Source organism: Eumetopias jubatus, unplaced genomic scaffold (genome assembly GCF_037043125.1).
Source record: "Eumetopias jubatus isolate StellerSeaLion01/CBP00866 unplaced genomic scaffold, mEumJub1_p1.0 scaffold_9, whole genome shotgun sequence".
Taxonomy (NCBI): Eukaryota; Metazoa; Chordata; class Mammalia; order Carnivora; family Otariidae; genus Eumetopias; species Eumetopias jubatus.
In genome coordinates this window covers 56,997,983-57,015,933 of record NW_028274815.1, presented here as the reverse complement: position 1 = coordinate 57,015,933, position 17,951 = coordinate 56,997,983, and the positions used below count along the sequence as shown (strand labels likewise).

The 17,951-nt window shown below is 43.6% G+C and overlaps 1 protein-coding gene across 1 annotated transcript in view; it reads left to right on the top strand.

Annotated features, from left to right (window-relative positions):
* ACTR2 (actin related protein 2) overlaps nucleotides 1-3,801 on the top strand; it is a 37,402-nt gene extending 33,601 nt beyond the window's left edge. Inside the window, exon 9 of the mRNA XM_028093849.2 lies at nucleotides 1,078-3,801. Within this exon, the coding sequence (XP_027949650.1) occupies nucleotides 1,078-1,248 (171 nt within the window). The 3' untranslated portion in view covers nucleotides 1,249-3,801. The remainder of the gene's footprint in view (nucleotides 1-1,077) is intronic.
* The last annotated feature ends 14,150 nt before the right edge of the window (nucleotides 3,802-17,951 follow it).

The following is a 17,951-nucleotide window of genomic DNA, read 5'->3' as shown; positions in this document are numbered from 1 at the left end:
GATAGTGGCTACAGAATATAAAACTTATCCCACTTGTCTTTAATTTTGGTAACTGTGTTCATTTTTTCCAGCATCCCCATGGTTTATTTGACCATATTTGGCCTTGTTTATTTTGAGAACATTTCATTTGAATTTGAGACAAATAGAAAGTGAGCTTTGCTTATAAGAAAAGAATTTCAATCTTACCCTTACATGGGACTGCAATCATAGAGGCATTAGACCTTGAAGAAACCATAGAAGTCTTCTTACCCAAACCCTTGACTTGACACCTGGCTAACTGATTTGCTCATGTGGTCATCCCCAGTAGGTGGGAAAACCTGCCACAATCAGGACTGTGGTACTTGGGCTCTCAGTAGGCTTGCCATGGAATTTATTGTTCAAATCAAGACAGTTTTGAGGGCGCCTGGGTGGTTCAGTTGGTTAAGTGACTGCCTTCGGCTCAGGTCATGATCCTGGAGTCCCGGGATCGAGTCCCGCATCGGGCTCCCTGCTCAGCGAGGAGCCTGCTTCTCCCTCTAATCCTTCCCCCTCTCATGTACTCTCTCTCTCTCTCTCATTCTCACTCTCTCAAAATGAATAAATCTTTAAAAAAAAGACAGTTTTGAGAGTGACGGGGTGGTGTTTTTTTTTTTTTTAAAGATTTTATTTATTCATCTGAGACAGAGATATATAGAGAGAGAGAGCATGAGCCGGGAGAGAGGCAGAGGGAGAGGGAGAAGCAGGCTCCCGATGTGGGGCTCGATCCCAGGACCCCGGGATCACGACCCGAGCCAAAGGCAGACGCTTAACCATCTGAGCCACCCAGGCATCCCCGGGGGTGGTGGTAATAGTGATGGGGCAACAGGTGTAAGTCAGGACTGTTCTAAGCACACTGGGATGGATGTGTGATCTCCTCGCTGTGAGCTTTGGGCAAATTACCAAAAATGTCTCTACTTCAGATAACAAATCATGCCGTCCTACTTAAGTCACAGGACTTGTGAGAATTCAACAGGAGAATGCATGAAAAAGTCATTTCCATAAAGTAGAAAGCATGATGATGCACTGGTGACATTTTACAATCTCATCTTTCTCCTTTAGAAATTTAAGATCCGCATTGAAGACCCACCACGCAGAAAGCATATGGTGTTCCTGGGTGGTGCAGTTCTAGCAGATATCATGAAAGACAAAGACAACTTCTGGATGACCCGACAAGAATACCAAGAAAAGGGTGTTCGTGTGCTGGAGAAACTTGGTGTGACTGTTCGATAAACTAACTCCAGAGCTTGTTCGCGTCACACCCGTAATGCTTTCTTTTTTCCTTTATTGCCAATCTTTGAACTCATTCAACTCCAGGACATGGAAGAGTCCTGTCTGTGCCCTTTGACTGGAAAGGTCAGGTTTTATGCTGGTGTCTTGGGGAAGCTTTGTTAAATTTTTGTTAATGTGGGTAAATCTGTTTAATTCAACCACTTCCCTACAAACACGATGAGAGAGAGGGCAAAGGGTCCTGTCTGCTGCTTTGTTTCTTCTAAGTAGGCATTTAGATCATTCCTCTCGGCTTCCTGTTTTCACTTTACTGCTCTAACGCTGCTAGTTTTAGTCTTTAGCACACTAGGTGGTATGCCTTTATTAGCATAAGAAAAAACTTTACAGGAGCTTTTACATATTATTGGGGTGGGGGTGGTGAGGGATGGGCGGGCAGCTGCTGACCCCTTTACAGCATTTCCTCTGTGGTGTGGTGCTTTCAACAGTTACTGCACAGTTGAAGTACCTTAAAGCTTCTGGAATTAACATTTTAGGGAAACGTTAGGCTCAGAATTAGTGTTTTGGGTGGGTTTTTGTGTGGGGGTGGGGAGTGGCCTTTTGATTTTAACTTTTTGAGTTCTGAGCTTTCCTGCTCGGAGGTATGTAAGATGAAATTTATTTACAGTACTTTGATTTGGCAGGTTTTCTTCTACTTTCGGTCTGCCTGGAACTGTTTCCATGATATAAAAAGCAGGTGTAATATTCCATTACCATGTGGCTTAGGGATTTGTTTGTTTTTGTTTTGTTTTTAAATCAACCATGTTAGCTGGGAGTAGACTCCCTAGAATCTATCAGTGGAAAATTAACAACTTAAAAATGCTTCTGGAAATTCAAATTACAGATGAAAAAAGTGCTTAAGAGTGCTCCTTTTTATACCAGAAGCATTAAGGTAATCCAGTGCCAAGTACCATTCTTGCAGTTATTCTTTTATATAACTGATCAGTGCTTCTTTCATAAGAATAGGTAGATACATATGAATAATTACTGGCAGTAGGTTATAATTGTTGGGTTAAAAATAACATTGAAATACGGGACTTGTTGCCAGTTGGGTAATTTTCATTAGTTTCTTTTTTATTATTTTAATTTGAGACCTGGAAGTGGAGTAAAATTTGACTACTTAAAATGTTGGCCAAAAAAAAAAAAATCAAGATTTAAATTCGTATTTGTACTGAAAAAGTAATCATAACTAATAAGTCTCAGTCATCTTATGCTTGAAGGAAGAGTTGTTGATATTTTGTAAATGTTAGCAGACTTTCCCGTCAGAAAATCGTATTTATGATTCCCGTCGGTATTGCTTTGCGTCTGAAAAAATATCAAATAGTACTCAGACTTGAATTCTTTCTAAATTTGAGAAATAAAGTAATAACTTGTATCACGCTAAGTACAAGATGCAGATACTGGGGAAAAAAATGTTTTCCTTCATTTCAAAATACTCTACTAATGCTTTGAACGAAGAAGCTTAATTTTTAGGTGACTGAAATTGGAGAAATTATTGGCTTTAGAAAGAGTCTCTTTTTTGTGAGAAAACTTAATCAATTTATATGAAATGAGCAGCAGAAAAAGGTTATTTTTAATTATGCAGCTTCTGTTAATATTCAGTATTTTTTGTCTGTTTTACCTCAATTTGAAACAAGTAAAAGAAGTTTGCCTGCATGCTGGACGTGCTTCAGTACACATGGGTAGCCTATGAATAACATGTACTAGGTTTTAGGGACCTGGGTGGCAGTCATTTTGGAATTCTAAAGGACTCCTAAATCATGTTCTTAGAAATCCCCCTAGCCTTTGAGTCCTGGACTAGTTAAAGGATACAAATGTAGGACCAGTTTTATCAGCTGTTCATTTCCAGTGAATGGATTAACCTTGGCCTTTGGTCATGATTTTAATCTATGGGGGTAGAAAACAAGGGCTAGGGTGGACTCTTAGGACAGCGAAAGAGCATTTATCGTTTGTCCCTTGAATATAGAATTTGGTTTTAATTTCATCATTCTGCTAGCAAACATGACAGTTAAATGGTGTATTTATATATATATATATATACACACACACATATATATATAAATATATAGTATAATTTTAAAATTCCATTTTCTAATTTTCCTATTCCAAGGTGAAATAATGCATTTAGTAATTTGGGGGGTAGTGGAAATACAGTGTTTAATTGGAGTTGCCAGGTAGGAGTCCCTCAGAAATTAAAATTTTTTCTGTTTGAAAAGAGATCTGATTTTTAGCTCTTGAAAACCATTGTCACTTAAATTTCCAGTAGTGATTAAAATTCTTTCTAAATTAGAATTGCCAATGCCGTGGCATTTGAGAAGGGTTTCTTAGAAATAAGTCCTACATTTAAACTTTTTTTCTTTAAAACATGGTATTGGTTGTTGACTTTTTACACAGTTCTAAGCACTGTTAACAATATCTGGAAAGTGTTTTGAGAGATCAGTGGAAAGTTAAACATTCTACATTTAACGTGAATACACTTCTTTTTGATTCAGAAAATAAAATCAGATTTTTGAAAGTAAATTTGAATTTTGTCTTGATTTTACCTATTTTTCTCTCTAGTTTCATTTTCTTATTTTTGCTCATATTTTCATTTTTGCTAATGCAAGACGGATTGACAACTTCACGCTAGTTGTTAGGAGAGGTTTAGTTCAGTGTTCTAATATTTGACCAAAAAACCTCTTTTTTTTCTGGTATTTCAAATACGTAAGGAAAACAAAAACTTTCTAGAAACCAGAGTAGATTACAGCTACGGCTGTATTTGAGGGTTCTTTCCCCTCAAGTGGACGGTTTTGTTTCCTGGAAGAGTTAAGGTGGCTTTTGCAGGATTAGGAATGCTAGACAGCTATATGTAAGGTGCCTCTGTACTAAACTGACCTTTCCTTGCTTTCGTACTTGCCTTTGAGGATAGGGGCTGAGGAGTAGACGATAGGATCCTTGTGTATCCTTCTTCATGAACTTGTATGCTTGAATCTCATTGCTCCCTTCATGGCCACATTGCCCTAGGACGTCCTGAGGTTTGCGTCTGGTGTCTTCTCCAGCCTCTTATTAGTTGCCAGAATAATGTGACAACCGTCTCCATAAGTTCCAGAGGAGGAAGATACTGGGCACTGCTCCTTGTGGATGGAACGATGTTTTAGTGGGCTCCATTGGTTTTCTTCACCCATAAACTTTGGCCACTGTACAGTTGAGTGTGGAACTGTGCTAATTTTAGAGCCATCCAACAGGGTGCCCAACGAAAGTGAACCAGAAGCTCAAGGATTGATTTTAGCTCAGTATTTAACACGTAATCTAATCTTGGACTAATTGACCAGAACCCACAGTACCTGGGTATTTGTAGGGTCCCTTTTTTCCGCCAGCTCAAATTCCTTGACCTATTAAAAGCTTGACTACTTTGTAAAGGCCGAATTACTGACTTTAACCACTCTATTGCAAGGGACCTTAGCTATAGAATAGAAAACCTTGTGTTGGGGTTGTCAATAAGGCAGCTGTTGTATAAATTCACACCAATTCTTCGCATTAAACTTAACTCTTTAAAAGCCTCCTAAAGCATCTTGCTCTGCATTGTTGAACATCTGAAGTTAGGGAGAAAGAAGCTATTACATTATAGTTACTTTTGTTTAAATCATCTGCACTAGGGCAGTGACAAAAACAAATGCTTTGTACCTGTTCTGAGTATTTCATTTTGTGTTGTGTGCAGATGTAAGATACCTAACTGGGCAGGGGGAATCGAAATGATTCTCTTTGGCAGAACATTTCCTGTCCTGCCTCCTCTCTATCCTCAGTTCCTCCCCACCTAGAAGAGGAAAAAGACTGGAAAGGACTCTGCAAATAACTTTCCCTTGAAAGAGAAGACTTAGTATCATATGATCTCACTGATATGAGGAATTTGAGAAGCAAGGCAGAGGATCATACGGGAAGGGAGGGAAGAAATGAAACAAGATGAAACCAGAGAGGGAGAAAAATCATGAGAGACTCTTAATCTCAGGAAACAAACTGAGGGTTGCTGGAGTGGTGGGGGGTTGGGAGGGATGGGGTGGCTGGGTGATAGACATTGGGGAGGGTATGTGCTATGGTGAGCGCCGTGAACTGTGTAAGACTGATGAATCACAGACCTGTACCTCAAACAAATAATGCATTGTATGTTTAAAAAGATAGTAGGAAGGGAAAAATGAAGGGGTTGATAATCGGATGGGGAGACAAACCATGAGAGACTGTGGACTCTGAGAAACAAACTGAGGGTTACAGAAGGGAGGGGGTGGGGGTATGGGGTAACTGGGTGATGGGTATTAAGGAGGGCACGTGTTATAATGAGCACTGGGTGTTGTACGCAAACAATGAATCATGGAACACTACATCAAAGACTAATGAGGCACTGTAGGGTGACTAACATAACATAATAAAATAATAAAAAAAAGAAAACCACTGCATAGCAGCTGCACCATTTTGCATTCCTTAAAAAAAAAAAAACGAGAAGACTTACTATTTTAACTATGCTTGTGTGCAATTGAAAGGTTTGGGTTTGAGAAGTACAGAAAATAGTCACAAGAATAATAAAGTATGGTTTTTAAGCCCAAGGTAGATTCCGTAGAACACTGCCTTTGGCTGTTAGCATCAGGTTGAGCTTTTGCCTGAAAGATGATTTTCTTAAAGGTTAATAAAAAGGAGACTCTACCAAGCTGCTTTGCTCTGCCTTGAATATGGATTTGGAAAAGAGGGCCCCAATTCTCAGGGCCCCCAATTCAGAGTTCTATGCACTGAAAAAGTAATTGTAAATACTTGAATGCAAAGGTATTAATATCAGATAAAGGTTGACATTTTTTAAGCAATTAGTTCAGAAAACTGAAGTTCAGACACGCCGCAATATTAAGTTGATCTTTTTGTTAAGCCTTGATGTTGTGTACAGGGATTGGGATTTTTTCTCTAGGTGTATCGTAAAATACGCACAAGAAAATTGCAAGGCTGGTCTTATCTTGGGTAACCAAATCTAAGGATTTCCTGAGTGAAGAATACTTCTATTAACTACTCTTAAACATTTTTATATCTCGTTGCCAACTTGAGATTTGAAGAGTAAGAAATTTGGGCTTTAAGTGAACTTCAAATGTCAAAAATAAGTTGATAACATACATTTGACCCCTTGATTTGAAATCTTCAGTCTGTCTTCACATACATGTTTTCTTTCTTAGATCTAAAGCTCTGGCATTAAATTTTAAGAACTGTTGAAAGGAATGTAGGTTTGGAAACTAAAAGTACAATGACTAGGTACAATTCAAAAGACCTTGATGATCAGTTAAGGCCATTTTGCTTGTTTGTTTTGTTTTTCCTTAGAGCTTTAGGCGGAATTTAATACATCAAGTATCCTATAGGACATTATGTAGGTGGGGTAAATTTACCTACATTTCCAAAAATAGTCAAATTACTTGCCCCCTCCATGTCTCTCTGTCCATCTGAAGTCAGAATCACATGGAGTGTTTAAAATGCAGGTTCCTGCCCTCACTCGACCCACTGAATTTGGGGCTGAGGGTCGGCCTGTTTTCCAGCTGTGCTCCCTCCAAGCTCTCCCTCTGCAGCTGTAGGATCTTAACGGGACAGGCAGCCCCAAGGAATGAGCCACCGCCCCGGGCGCACACCGGCCTGCCCTTGCCCTGCTCTGCTGACGCCTCTCGGAGCTTTTAGCGAATGGGTTCCGAAGCGAGATGGGGAGAGGCCCTGGAAACCACCTCTGAGCCCCACTGTGTGGCCGGTGTGCTGGCTTCCACCCCTCCCCCAGACAAATCCTCAGTCCTCGGTCCGGCGGGCGCTAAGAGCCTGTACTCTAAATGCAAATTCTTCTGGGAAGGTTAAAGCCCCATTAGCCATTTACACATTTGTGTGAATTAAAAGGAAGTCCAGGGACTCAAACTGACACCTAGTGAAGATTACTGGCTCTTTGTGATTTAAGGCAGGGGAAGGTCTGTAAGTTTGGCGGATACAGTGGCTTGGAGAAAACTGACTCCAAGGCAATGTGGAGTTATTAGTGTATTGCTTTTTGGGGGCCGTATACATGGGAGCTGGGTGTTGGAAGTAGTGAAATAACCAGGGCGAACTGCTTATTTCAGAATTGCTTTTAGAGATGTTTTCTCCTCACTCTGACTTGCATGCCAGAACCCTGAACTCAAGCTGGTCCAGCTAGTGCTACAATTCAGCCATTTGACGGATTTAAATGATCTGTAGTCTGGCCAAGCAACCCACCTACCAGATGTAGCTTTTACTTCTGGAGAGGAAATCTCTGTTTCAGGTTCCATGCAACTGACATACAAACGAACTTTTGGATGCAGCTTGGAGCCCGCGTATGTATGGTTAATTTTTGACTTTTTGGAAGTATAAACCCAGTTCCAAAATTTGGAAGTTTGTGGCATTTTATTATGGTAGTTGATAGCTGCTAGAGAAACACAGAAGCTTAGCCCTGCATTTGCTTTTTCAGGAAAGGATAATTTTAGCCAGAGATTTGAGTGAGGAGGAGGAGGGAGGGGGCGTGCCATATATATTAAAGTTAAGTAGCCAGCTGCGGGTGAGGGCACGCACCGGGAAAATTAAATAACCCGCTGCAGGTAAGGAGGTGGTTGGCTTTCAGTGCAGCAACCCTCTCTAAGAAGGAGTTGGATGGAGCCTCTGGGTGAGTAGGAAGTTACTTTTCTCTTCTGAACCTACGGCTTCTACAGCCCATACAAGTAAGCTTTAGGGTGCTCTAGCTGGAGAGGGTGTAGTTTATGCTGGGTGCATTTTCTTGCTATTTGTTTGTATCTCCTTCCTACTGTTTTAACCATGAAAGCTTCTCTTAAATTTTCCATTTCACTCCAGAGCACACAACAAATACCCTCCAGCCTTTTCAACCACCACCTCTGACAGTACGGTTAGCTGAAAATGCCTATCGGATATTTATAAGCCCCGTTTGTTCCAAATGTTGACTGAAATTTGTCCCGAAGTGGAAGAGTTTAACTGTTCATAATGATCAATAGTCACTTTAATGACTGCTCTAAATACATTTCTTACCACATAAAAACTGACTGAAAATCACAAGGTCCCCCAAAGCAGAATGCTGCTTCATAATGTGAATTTGGGGGGTACCAGTGTTTACCATTTGCCTTTTCTCAAACAGGTGGAAGTGATGTTAGGAACACTGTCTTCTGAATTTAAGCTACTGTTCTTTTAAAAATGGTGTGACAATGTCATGTTTGGTTTGGGTTAATTCTACCAATCTCAGAAAAGAGTTGGCTGAAGACTTTCTCTTTTCTATTTCATATGTGTAGCACTCTTTTATTCTTTAAACCCATTTTTTCCTGCTACCATTCAAAAGAAGCTAAGATTTGTGGTGTTAGCCAAAAAAAGAAAAAAATCCTCTCTCAGGTGCCCTCAAAATAACAAAAAAGACTTCCTTGAGCGTTCTAAATGAAAATTTGTTTTGTTGCACTTGTGGGTCCTTGGAACAATTATGTGAAGGGAAGGATTTATGGAATGAGATTCCCATGTTTAAGAGTCTAAAGAGGTTTGGATTTATGGGGCCCCCAGCCCCGCCGTCAAATCACTGAGACTGGAAAACTTTTGAGCAAACGAAACCAAATGGTCGCTCGCTCCACTAGCTGATGGCATTCAGAAGCTGGGCCTGAAGGAGGGACTTTTCCCACTAAATTGTAGTACAGTTACTACTTTAAAGAAGAGGTCCTGTTTTCTTCAGGCTCCACGCTTGTCTGCTAAAATAATTAGCTGTGAGGCAGATGGGGGAAGGACTGCATCTGCAAAAGGCAAGTCAAGGGTAAGGGGGTGGGGAGCAGGAGATAAGCCCCTCGCTGGACTCACAGCTGCCCACCCTGCAAGGAGCACAGCTTGCCAAGAATCTCCACACTGATTTATGGAGGAGAAATGAGGAAACCATTTGCCCCAGATATCTTGGATTTGTGACAATATCGGTGTAAACTATTTCCATTTAGACCAAGAGAATTCCGAGCCTCCAAGGTGTTCCCGCCCCGCCTTGGACCCTCCTCGTCTAGTGTTTCTGGCAGCACTCGGGCCAGTGGCTCTCAGTGCGGGGGTGCCTCTTGCAACATAGATACCTGGCCCCACTTTCGGGAATTGAGCTCCTTTGCACTTGGAAAAACCTAAATCAGAAACCAGGTTATTTTGTACAGAAGTAAGCTGCAGCCTAAATGATAGAAATCTGGGTATATTTTCCCAAAGGTTCCGCTTAATCATTTTCTGAGAGAATGAAGCCCAATGCTTTCTGCCTAGAACTTAGCTACCAGGGGCTCTTGGACTCCTGGTTTCCCCCTCTGTGTCTCTCTCTTCCTCTCCCTCTCTCTCCTTCCTGTTGTGTGCCTGGAGGAAATCGGCTTCCTTTATTACTCTCCAAAGTGTTGCCAGTCTCCTCTGTTTGAAAGGGCCTCTGTTTCAAACCCCTTTTGGAAAAGGAGAGCATTTTGGTTTACTGCCTTGGTTTACTGCCTTCCAGAGAACAAGAATGCATCTTGAACCAGTGTGTATCGAACTTTTACATCTCCTTGACTTTCTGTGAGCTGAGCCAACAGGGGTCCTCAGGCCCTCCATTAATTACAGGAGTCCCCTAGAAGCAGTAGCAGTTAGGCCACAATGGAAGGCTGTGATGAGCACTGGGAAGGGAGTACCCACTGGGTACGGGGGTCCTGCCTTAAGCACTTTGCAACCATCCTCTTGTCATTCAGCCAGGAGTTGTTATTTGCACTTCATAGATGAGAAGACAGACCATGAAAGAAAAATAAGCAGGACAAAGACGCCAAGCTAGGAAATTGTAGAGGCAGTCTAACTCTAGCATCTTGGCTCTACAACTTGGCTTCAGCACCCTACCGCGGTTCTGCATGATGGTCATCCGTGTCTGTCTGCCTCTCTTGAAGCCTTGATCAGCTTAGGACCCCGTCTTGACTCTCCCCGCCCCCCCCATCCCCTCCCTCAAAGGCCTTGGGAAAAGCACTTGTCTTCTGTGTGCCTTAATTTAACTCAGGCAGATGAGTAGAGTGCCCTCAGCCTAGAGTGGTTGACATCCCAAGTGCCATTAGAAAAGCGCTTTCATATGAAGTGCCCCGTAAGAGCTTGCTCTTCTGTTTCTAGCAAACCATTCCCAGGAAGCAAATTAAGTGGTAGCCCTGGGAGTGAACGAGTGAGCGGTCCGCTGGGCACAGGCACTGAAGTCCAGAGGAGCTTGTCACCCTTTGAGGATTTATCAAGTTTAGGTTTTTTTTAATTTTTTTTTTCCAGTAGGCTTAAATTTTGCCTAGCGGGTGTTCATTCTGGTCCAGGGCTCTGAATTTAGATCAGAACTTGACAATTTCGTCAGGAGAGTTCTCAAAATCTCTACTCACAACAGGAAGGCGAGAAATGGAAAGAATGTCAGTTATTAAGTTTAGCAGTGGCCCCTGGAATCCAAATGGCCCTTGAAAAGAACACTTGGGGAGAGGAAACTTTTGAATCGCTAAGTCTGCTAAGAACTTGCCTGTGTGGAATGCTCGGAGAGTGGCGAGAGCATGAGCAAGCTCTTCGGAGTGCCCGTCGTCCAGGGAGACAGCCCCATGGAAGGCCAGCTGTAGAGGCTAGAATGCGCCAGGCCAGGGGCGGTAGCTCTGCCCCCAGGCCGAGCAGCTGGGGGCCATTTAGCCGCAGCGGAGTTCGCTGTCTGAATTCAAGGATGTTCCCCGGATCTCCATCTGTATTGGGAAGAGCAGGTTGTTGGGAATGGCCATTGTTTGCTTCTGTCCCCCTTTGGCTAGGAGCAGAGGGAGGGGCCTGGCTCCCGTTCTCCTGTCGTTGCTGCGGGAGGACAGGATTAGTGGTTAGCCTCTCTCTCAAAGCCCTGGGGAGCAAAGGGCAGGCAGGAAGGAAGGAAGTTGTGTAGGATAAACAAAACAAAGCAAAACCAAAAAAAGCCACAAGAAAGTACTTCAGATGTGCAAGAATCTGTAATTCACATACTCAGGGGATGGTTGAGGGTTAGGACCTGGATTAAATGCTTTCATATGAACCGGAATACCAAGAGTATAGAGTGCCTGGCTGGGTCTAAAGAGGCCCTAGAAACAGATTCCTCTTAATGTTTCTGGATGTTTAGAACTATCAAGGTCTATAAATTCTTTTTAACTGTCCCTAGCAAGTTTTACCATAAGGCCATTCACATTGTCCGTTTGCCTTAGGTTTTCATAATAGGATTAAATAGGTTTTATGAACTTGTTGAAAATAATTCACCACTTTAAAAAAAAAAACTGCTTTAGGGGCGCCTGGGTGGCTCAGTCGTTAAGCGTCTGCCTTCGTCTCAGGTCATGATCCCCCGGTCCTGGGATCAAGCCCCGCATTGGACTCCCTGCTCCGCGGGAAGCCTGCTTCTCCCTTTCCTTCTCCCCCTGCTTGTGTTCCCTCTCTCGCTGTGTCTTTCTCTGTCAAATAAATAAATAAAATCTTTAAAAAAAATAAATAATAAACTGCTTTAAAAGAGGTGAATATACCGATAACACGTGTGAAGTGATCTCTTGAATGTTAATTAAAAGCCATTCCAAGTGAAGGAATCGCCATCAGATACTATTTTAGGGTAACTGGGCTGGCACCTGGCAACCTTCACAATTCAGTGTCTTTGTGATATCAAAGACTAGATTCCTTGGGATTGATACTCTGTGTCACGCCTCACAGATGGGGTTTTTCAACATCTTAATGACCCTTTGGCTAGCACCAAATACCTTTAAAAGGTAGGAGCGGTGGGCATTTTGAGAGGCCGCTACGTTCTCTCAGTGTAAAGTACGCCGAGGATTTCTAAGCCAAATGCGGTGGGAAGTTGTCAGCCTTGAGCAGCTGTTCTGGAGGGGGGCTTGAGGGCCAGCCTATGTGGGAGCCCAAGTTTCTGCAAATTCTGCACATGTACATGTGTTAAATTAACTTGAAGTTGAACGTGAACCAGAAAATGAAAACAAAAAATAACAAAACAAAAATCAACTCATGACAATGTTAGTTTCAGCTGGTGCAAAATAAGCACATTTGAAATTACATTGATTTTGCAGGAAATACCTCCCCCCCCACGCACTGGATAACATAGTTATTTAACCATCAGCTAGAGTTTAAGGTCAGGGGTCCCCTTGTTTAAAGATCACAAGCTGCATTTCCTAATCCAATGGTGGCAGAGATGGTCAAGAGAATTTGAAAGAGATTCAACTCTGCAGTGTGCCGCTTCCCCTCACTCCCCACCCCCCTTTTTTAAGACTTTATTTATTTATTGAGAGAGCGAGTGTGAGAGCACAAGCAGGGGGAGGGGCAGAGGGAGAAGGAGAAGCAGACTCCCAGCTGAACAGGGAGCCCGATGCAGGGCTAGGGCCCAGGACCCTGGGATCATGACCTGAGCCGAAGGTAGACGCTTAACCCACTGAACCACCCAGGTGCAACCCCCCCCCCACCGCCGCCCCCGTCCCGCAACGTTCCCTTTTTAAAGTAGCCCTCAAAATTGGTCTGAAACCAGTGACATTAAGAAGATCACTTGTATTTTCGTGGAAATTTCCAAGAGTTTTGAATCTGAAGAAATGTTCTGTAGGCTTCTAAGGCAACGTGGGGGTAATGGAGCATTTCCCCAAGGGTGTTCTGTGAAACCCAAGTTCTAACAAGATGCCTTGCAACCCACATGTGTTCTGTAGTCCAGTGAGTTAGGGAAAGAAGTCTCCCTTGCAGCATATGAAAGTCTTGGAGAAGTCCTGCGGGAAGGACAGAGTGGGCTTTAGCCAGTGCAAAGTCTCTCTTCATCCTTACCTCCTCTTCTGTCCGGCCACCGCCCATTCATACCTGGCAAAGCCCATCCCGGAGGGTCGTGGACCCAGCCAGTGGCATAGACACAGTAGCTGTGGTCCCTTTCCCTCATCTGAAACCAACAGGTTTCAAGGCTATTATTCCAGTCTCTTCCTCAAAGGTTCACTTTAGAATTAGGACTTGAGGCTTTTACCTAATTTCTTTCCATATTTGAATAAGCCTCACAATGCCGGGGCAGCAGAGAGGAGGATGAAGAAGATGGTGACTGAAAACACAAGTCTAGCAGACAAAACCTAACAACTGGGAGTTTCCCCTGGGCTCACCGCTCCGAGCGGGTGCTCTCCTGGTGGACACTGGCCCGATGCCTGAGGCCACCAAGCCTCCTTTGAACTCTCTTCCCATATCTGGTGACTTTTCTACATCGTCAGTGCTGCCTCCTCAAGACAGGAGTCGCTGTCGCCGTCCCAGCCTTTCTTCCAGCAGAGACCGGCCCATGGACGCTCACTCCCACTTGGAGAGCAGATCTCCAGAGGGGTCCTCTCTGGCCAGGGACAGCACAGGCCTGGGGCTTTGGGACAGTGCCCATTGTCCGACGTGGGCGACAGAAGCCCCGCCGAAGGCCCCGCTCCTTCCTGGATGGTCTGTAACCGGACTCTGGCCTTCCTGGGGCTTCTGTGAGCTCCCAGGGATCCCTTAGTCATTGCTCTTCTTTTCCGCTTAAACCATCCAGAGCTGGTTATGTGGTTGCCGCTGAGACCCTGACTAATACAGGCGCATCCTGCCGAATGGCTAGGATGCAATTCTGTCTTAATGAAACTACTGCCTCGCAGGACCCCAGATGGAGTTTCCAAACATGTCGTTCAGGAGCCCAGACTGTGTTTATCCTCTCAGATGTCTGGGGTAAGTGCTCTGTACATCACACATAGCAGAGGCAGCCTCAGCGTTTGCCACATTAAAGACAACGTTCTTCTTCAAGTAAGAGGCCCAACTTCGTCCTCCCCATCTTGTAAGGTGGGAATTTGATCGAAGATTTTCCTAGTGGCGGCAGGTCAGAAGAGCCGAGAGTGTACTCCGGCCATATCCTGCTGGCTTCATTTTCTCACCCCCTTGAAAATGGTTAAGAGTAAGAACATCCTAGGGGCGCCTGGGTGGCTCAGTCGTTAAGCGTCTGCCTTCGGCTCAGGTCATGGTCCCAGGTCCCGGGATCGAGCCCCGCCTCGGGCTCCCCGCTCCGCGGGAGGCCTGCTTCTCCCTCTCCTACTCCCCCTGCTTGTGTTCCTTCTCTCGCTGTGTCTCTCTCTGTCAAATAAATAAAATCTTTAAAAAAAAAAAAAAAAAAGAACATCCTAAATATGGTTTCGGGAAATATGGAGATATACACAAAGGGTAACCCAGTAAGACAAATTCACAGTAGGCTTTTCCCCTGAGAGGAGCTGAGGGTACCGTGGGGAGTGGGTGGGTGGGTGGGTGAGGGATCAGAATTTTGTCTGTGCCTTCTCTGGAATCAAGCACAAGTGTTAGAAACCAAGAAAGCCACTTTGAAAAGTATTTTCCTTGATGTCAGGAAATTGGGCTTATTTAATCACATAAAAAAGATTTTTAATTCCCTATCTGCCACAGGCTTAGCTCTCTGCCGGCTGCTAGAAGGAATTGCTAGAAGGAATACCACAACAATATTTATTTTTTTTCTGAGCCATTTGAGAGTAGCTGAGACACCAGGCCCCCTTATCTCTTAATCCCTGTGTGTCCTTCCGATGAACAGGATATTCTCTTACACAGCCACAACACTTATCAGATTCAAGAAATTTAATACTGTTACAATATTTTTTTTCTATTGTACACCCTACATTCCAAGTTTGTCAGCTGGCCCAGTAGGGCCTCAGAGCATTTCCCCCACTCCGGTGCAGAAGCAAATCCAACACCACAGACAACCTTAGGATGTCGTGTCCCTTTTGTTTTCTTTATTCTGGAACTGTTTCTCGGCTATTCTCTCCCTGTTATGACATTGAAATGTTTGAAGAACGGAGGCTAGTTATTTTTTTTTTAAGATTTTATTTATTTTTTGACAGAGGGAGACACAGCCAGAGAGGGAACACAAGCAGGGGGAGTGGGAGAGGGAGAAGCAGGCTTCCCGCCGAGCAGGGAGCCCAATGCTGGGGCTCGATCCCAGGACCCTGGGACCATGACCTGAGCCGAAGGCAGACGCTTAACAACTGAGCCACCCAGGCGCCCCTGGAGGCTAGTTATTTTATAGAATATTCCTCAACGTGGGTTCCTTGCGAATAAGTTCATGTGACGTAACCCTGGCCAGAAGACACATAAGTGATGTTGGCTGATGTCCATCTGCTAATGTTCCTCTTGATCAGCCAGTTACTGCGTGGTCAGGTTTCTCCACTGCATCCTTGCCATTTTCTCCTGACTAATAAGCCCTCTGTGGGGCCGTATACCCTTCGAAGGGACAAGGACACGCCACAATAATGGAGGAGGCTACAGAGGGCAGTAGTGAAACTGGCTTGAATCCTGACTCCCATTCGTGAGCTGTGACCTTGGGCAAGTGACCTAACCTCTCAGATCCTCCATTCCTCATCTGTAAAATGGGATAACAACATTTCCCTTCCTGTTGTTGGGAGGATAAATAAATAAGTAAGGTACCCGGCACATAGGAGGCATTCCACAAATTTAACCCACTTCTCATTCTCTTCCTCTACCTTTTTAAAGTTACTTTGGGGACAGTGCTTTGTTGCTTTCTTGCTATTGTTTTTAGTGCCATGAAGGGTCACCAAGGGCAAGCAAGTAATACAATGTAACACCTACAGCAAGTGGTATGAAAAACGGGCTATGTGGGGCGCCTGGGTGGCTCAGTCGGTTAAGCGTCTGCTTTTGGCTCAGGTCATGATCCCAGGGTCCTGGGATGAAGCCCCAGGTCGCGCTCCCTCCTTGGAGGGGAGCCTGCTTCTCCTTCTCCCTCTGCCCTTCCCCCCTCCCCACTTGTTCTCTCTCTGTCTCTTTGAAATAAATAGATAAAATCTTAAAAAAAAAAAAAAACCCAAAAACCCAGATATGCACTAGAACCCCCCGTGGGAGGAGCTTGCAGTCCTTTTTGAGAATACCAGGAGCAGGGGTTGGAGGCAGCAACACCACGGCTGTCTTAGGGCGTGCGGTCCTGCTCTGCCTGAGCGTCCACTGTAAGGAAAATAGCCAACAGGACAGAGCTTTTGAGACCAACGTGGGCTCTGCTGCATCAAGGACCCAGGGGTTTCACCCCACGCGCAGGCTGGAGGCCGAGGCCGAGGCTGCAGAGCAGACTCTGCTCTGCCCCAGCTGTGTGTCCCCGGGAAAACCACGAGGCTTCTCTAAGCCTCCATTTCCTCATCTGTAAAATGAGGGGTTTTGACCAAATCTGTAGTTCTCAGTCCAGGCTGAGCATTAGAACCAGGAGGGGAATTTTAAGAAAATGTCAATTCCTGAGCCTATCCCCAGACCAATTAAATCTGAACCCAGACCAGAATTTTTCAAAAGTTCCCAGGTGATTCTACCGTAAGCCAAATTTGAGAACCACAGGCCCAAAGAATCTTAAATGTCCTTCCTCGCCTGAAGTTTCTACAAGTCCATGAATGGAATATTCTGAGGAACTAAGTTTTCTGGTGAACTTAGAATTCACCACCAGAAATTCCTTCTTGTTTCTATTCCTATTTTTTGATAAATGTTTCTAAAGTGAATAAATCCAAATAATCTCTTTTTAAAATGTTTTAATTTTAAAAAGTCCAGTGTAGTTAACATAGTGTTACATTAGTTTTAGTTTCAGGTGTACGATATAGTGATTCAACACTTTTAGACAGTACTCAGTATGATAAGTGAACTCTTATTCCCCATCATCTATTTCGCCCATCCCCCCACCCACCTCCCCTCTGGTAACCACCAGTTTGTTCTTTATAGTTACGAGTCTGTTTCTTGGTTTGTCTTTTTTCCCCCCTTTGTTCATTTGTTTTGTTTCTTAAATTCCACATGTGAGTGAAATCATATGGTTTTGTCTTTCTCTGACTTATTTCACTTAGCATTATACTCTCTAGCTCTATCCACGTTGTTGCAAATGGCAAGATTTCATTCCTTTTTTATGACGAGGAATATTCCATTGTATATGTATACCACCTCTTCTTGATCCATTGATCTATTGATGGACAAGTCAATAACCTTGAAGGTCCTTCCTACTTTAATGTTTCTATGACTACATGAAAAGGCATTCTGAGGAACTGGGGTTTTCTGGTTATTTCGAATTCCACGGAAACTTCCTTTTCAGTTTCATTCCTACTTTCGAAAATTTTTCTGAAGTTTACAATTTCCTACCTAGGGAAATAAGGATAATATCTTCATAACATGGAAGCCACCACATGCCTTCTCCCTAGCCTGGACAGATATTAATAATTGATGATAACCTCTCCAACTTGCCTTAAAAATCCTTTTCAACCCTAGGCAGCCATGACCAATCAGCTGACACTTGAGATGAAACCTATTTGCCATTCTGGCTATGGGAAATTTAGCTCAATATTTCTTTCATGATGGGGTATCTTTCAGGGCTCAAAGGCAAGATTCCAAACAGCCCTCCCTCTACTCCAACTCCAAATTCATAAAACAGGTGGTGTAGGGGGCTGTGCTGAATGTATACGGAGTCTGGAAAAACTTTGGGTATAAATACATACAATGTTTTATAAAAGCATGGTTTCTGCCATTTACTTCTTTTACTTAAATTGAATACAGAGAAGCCAGTTCTAGGGAAATAGTACAGCAAATAGAGTAAGAGCTAGAGTTCAAATTCTGATCCTGCCACTCACTAGTTGGTCACTTTGGCCAAGTTATCCAATCTCTCCTCTGTAAAATATGGCTAATAATAGTATATC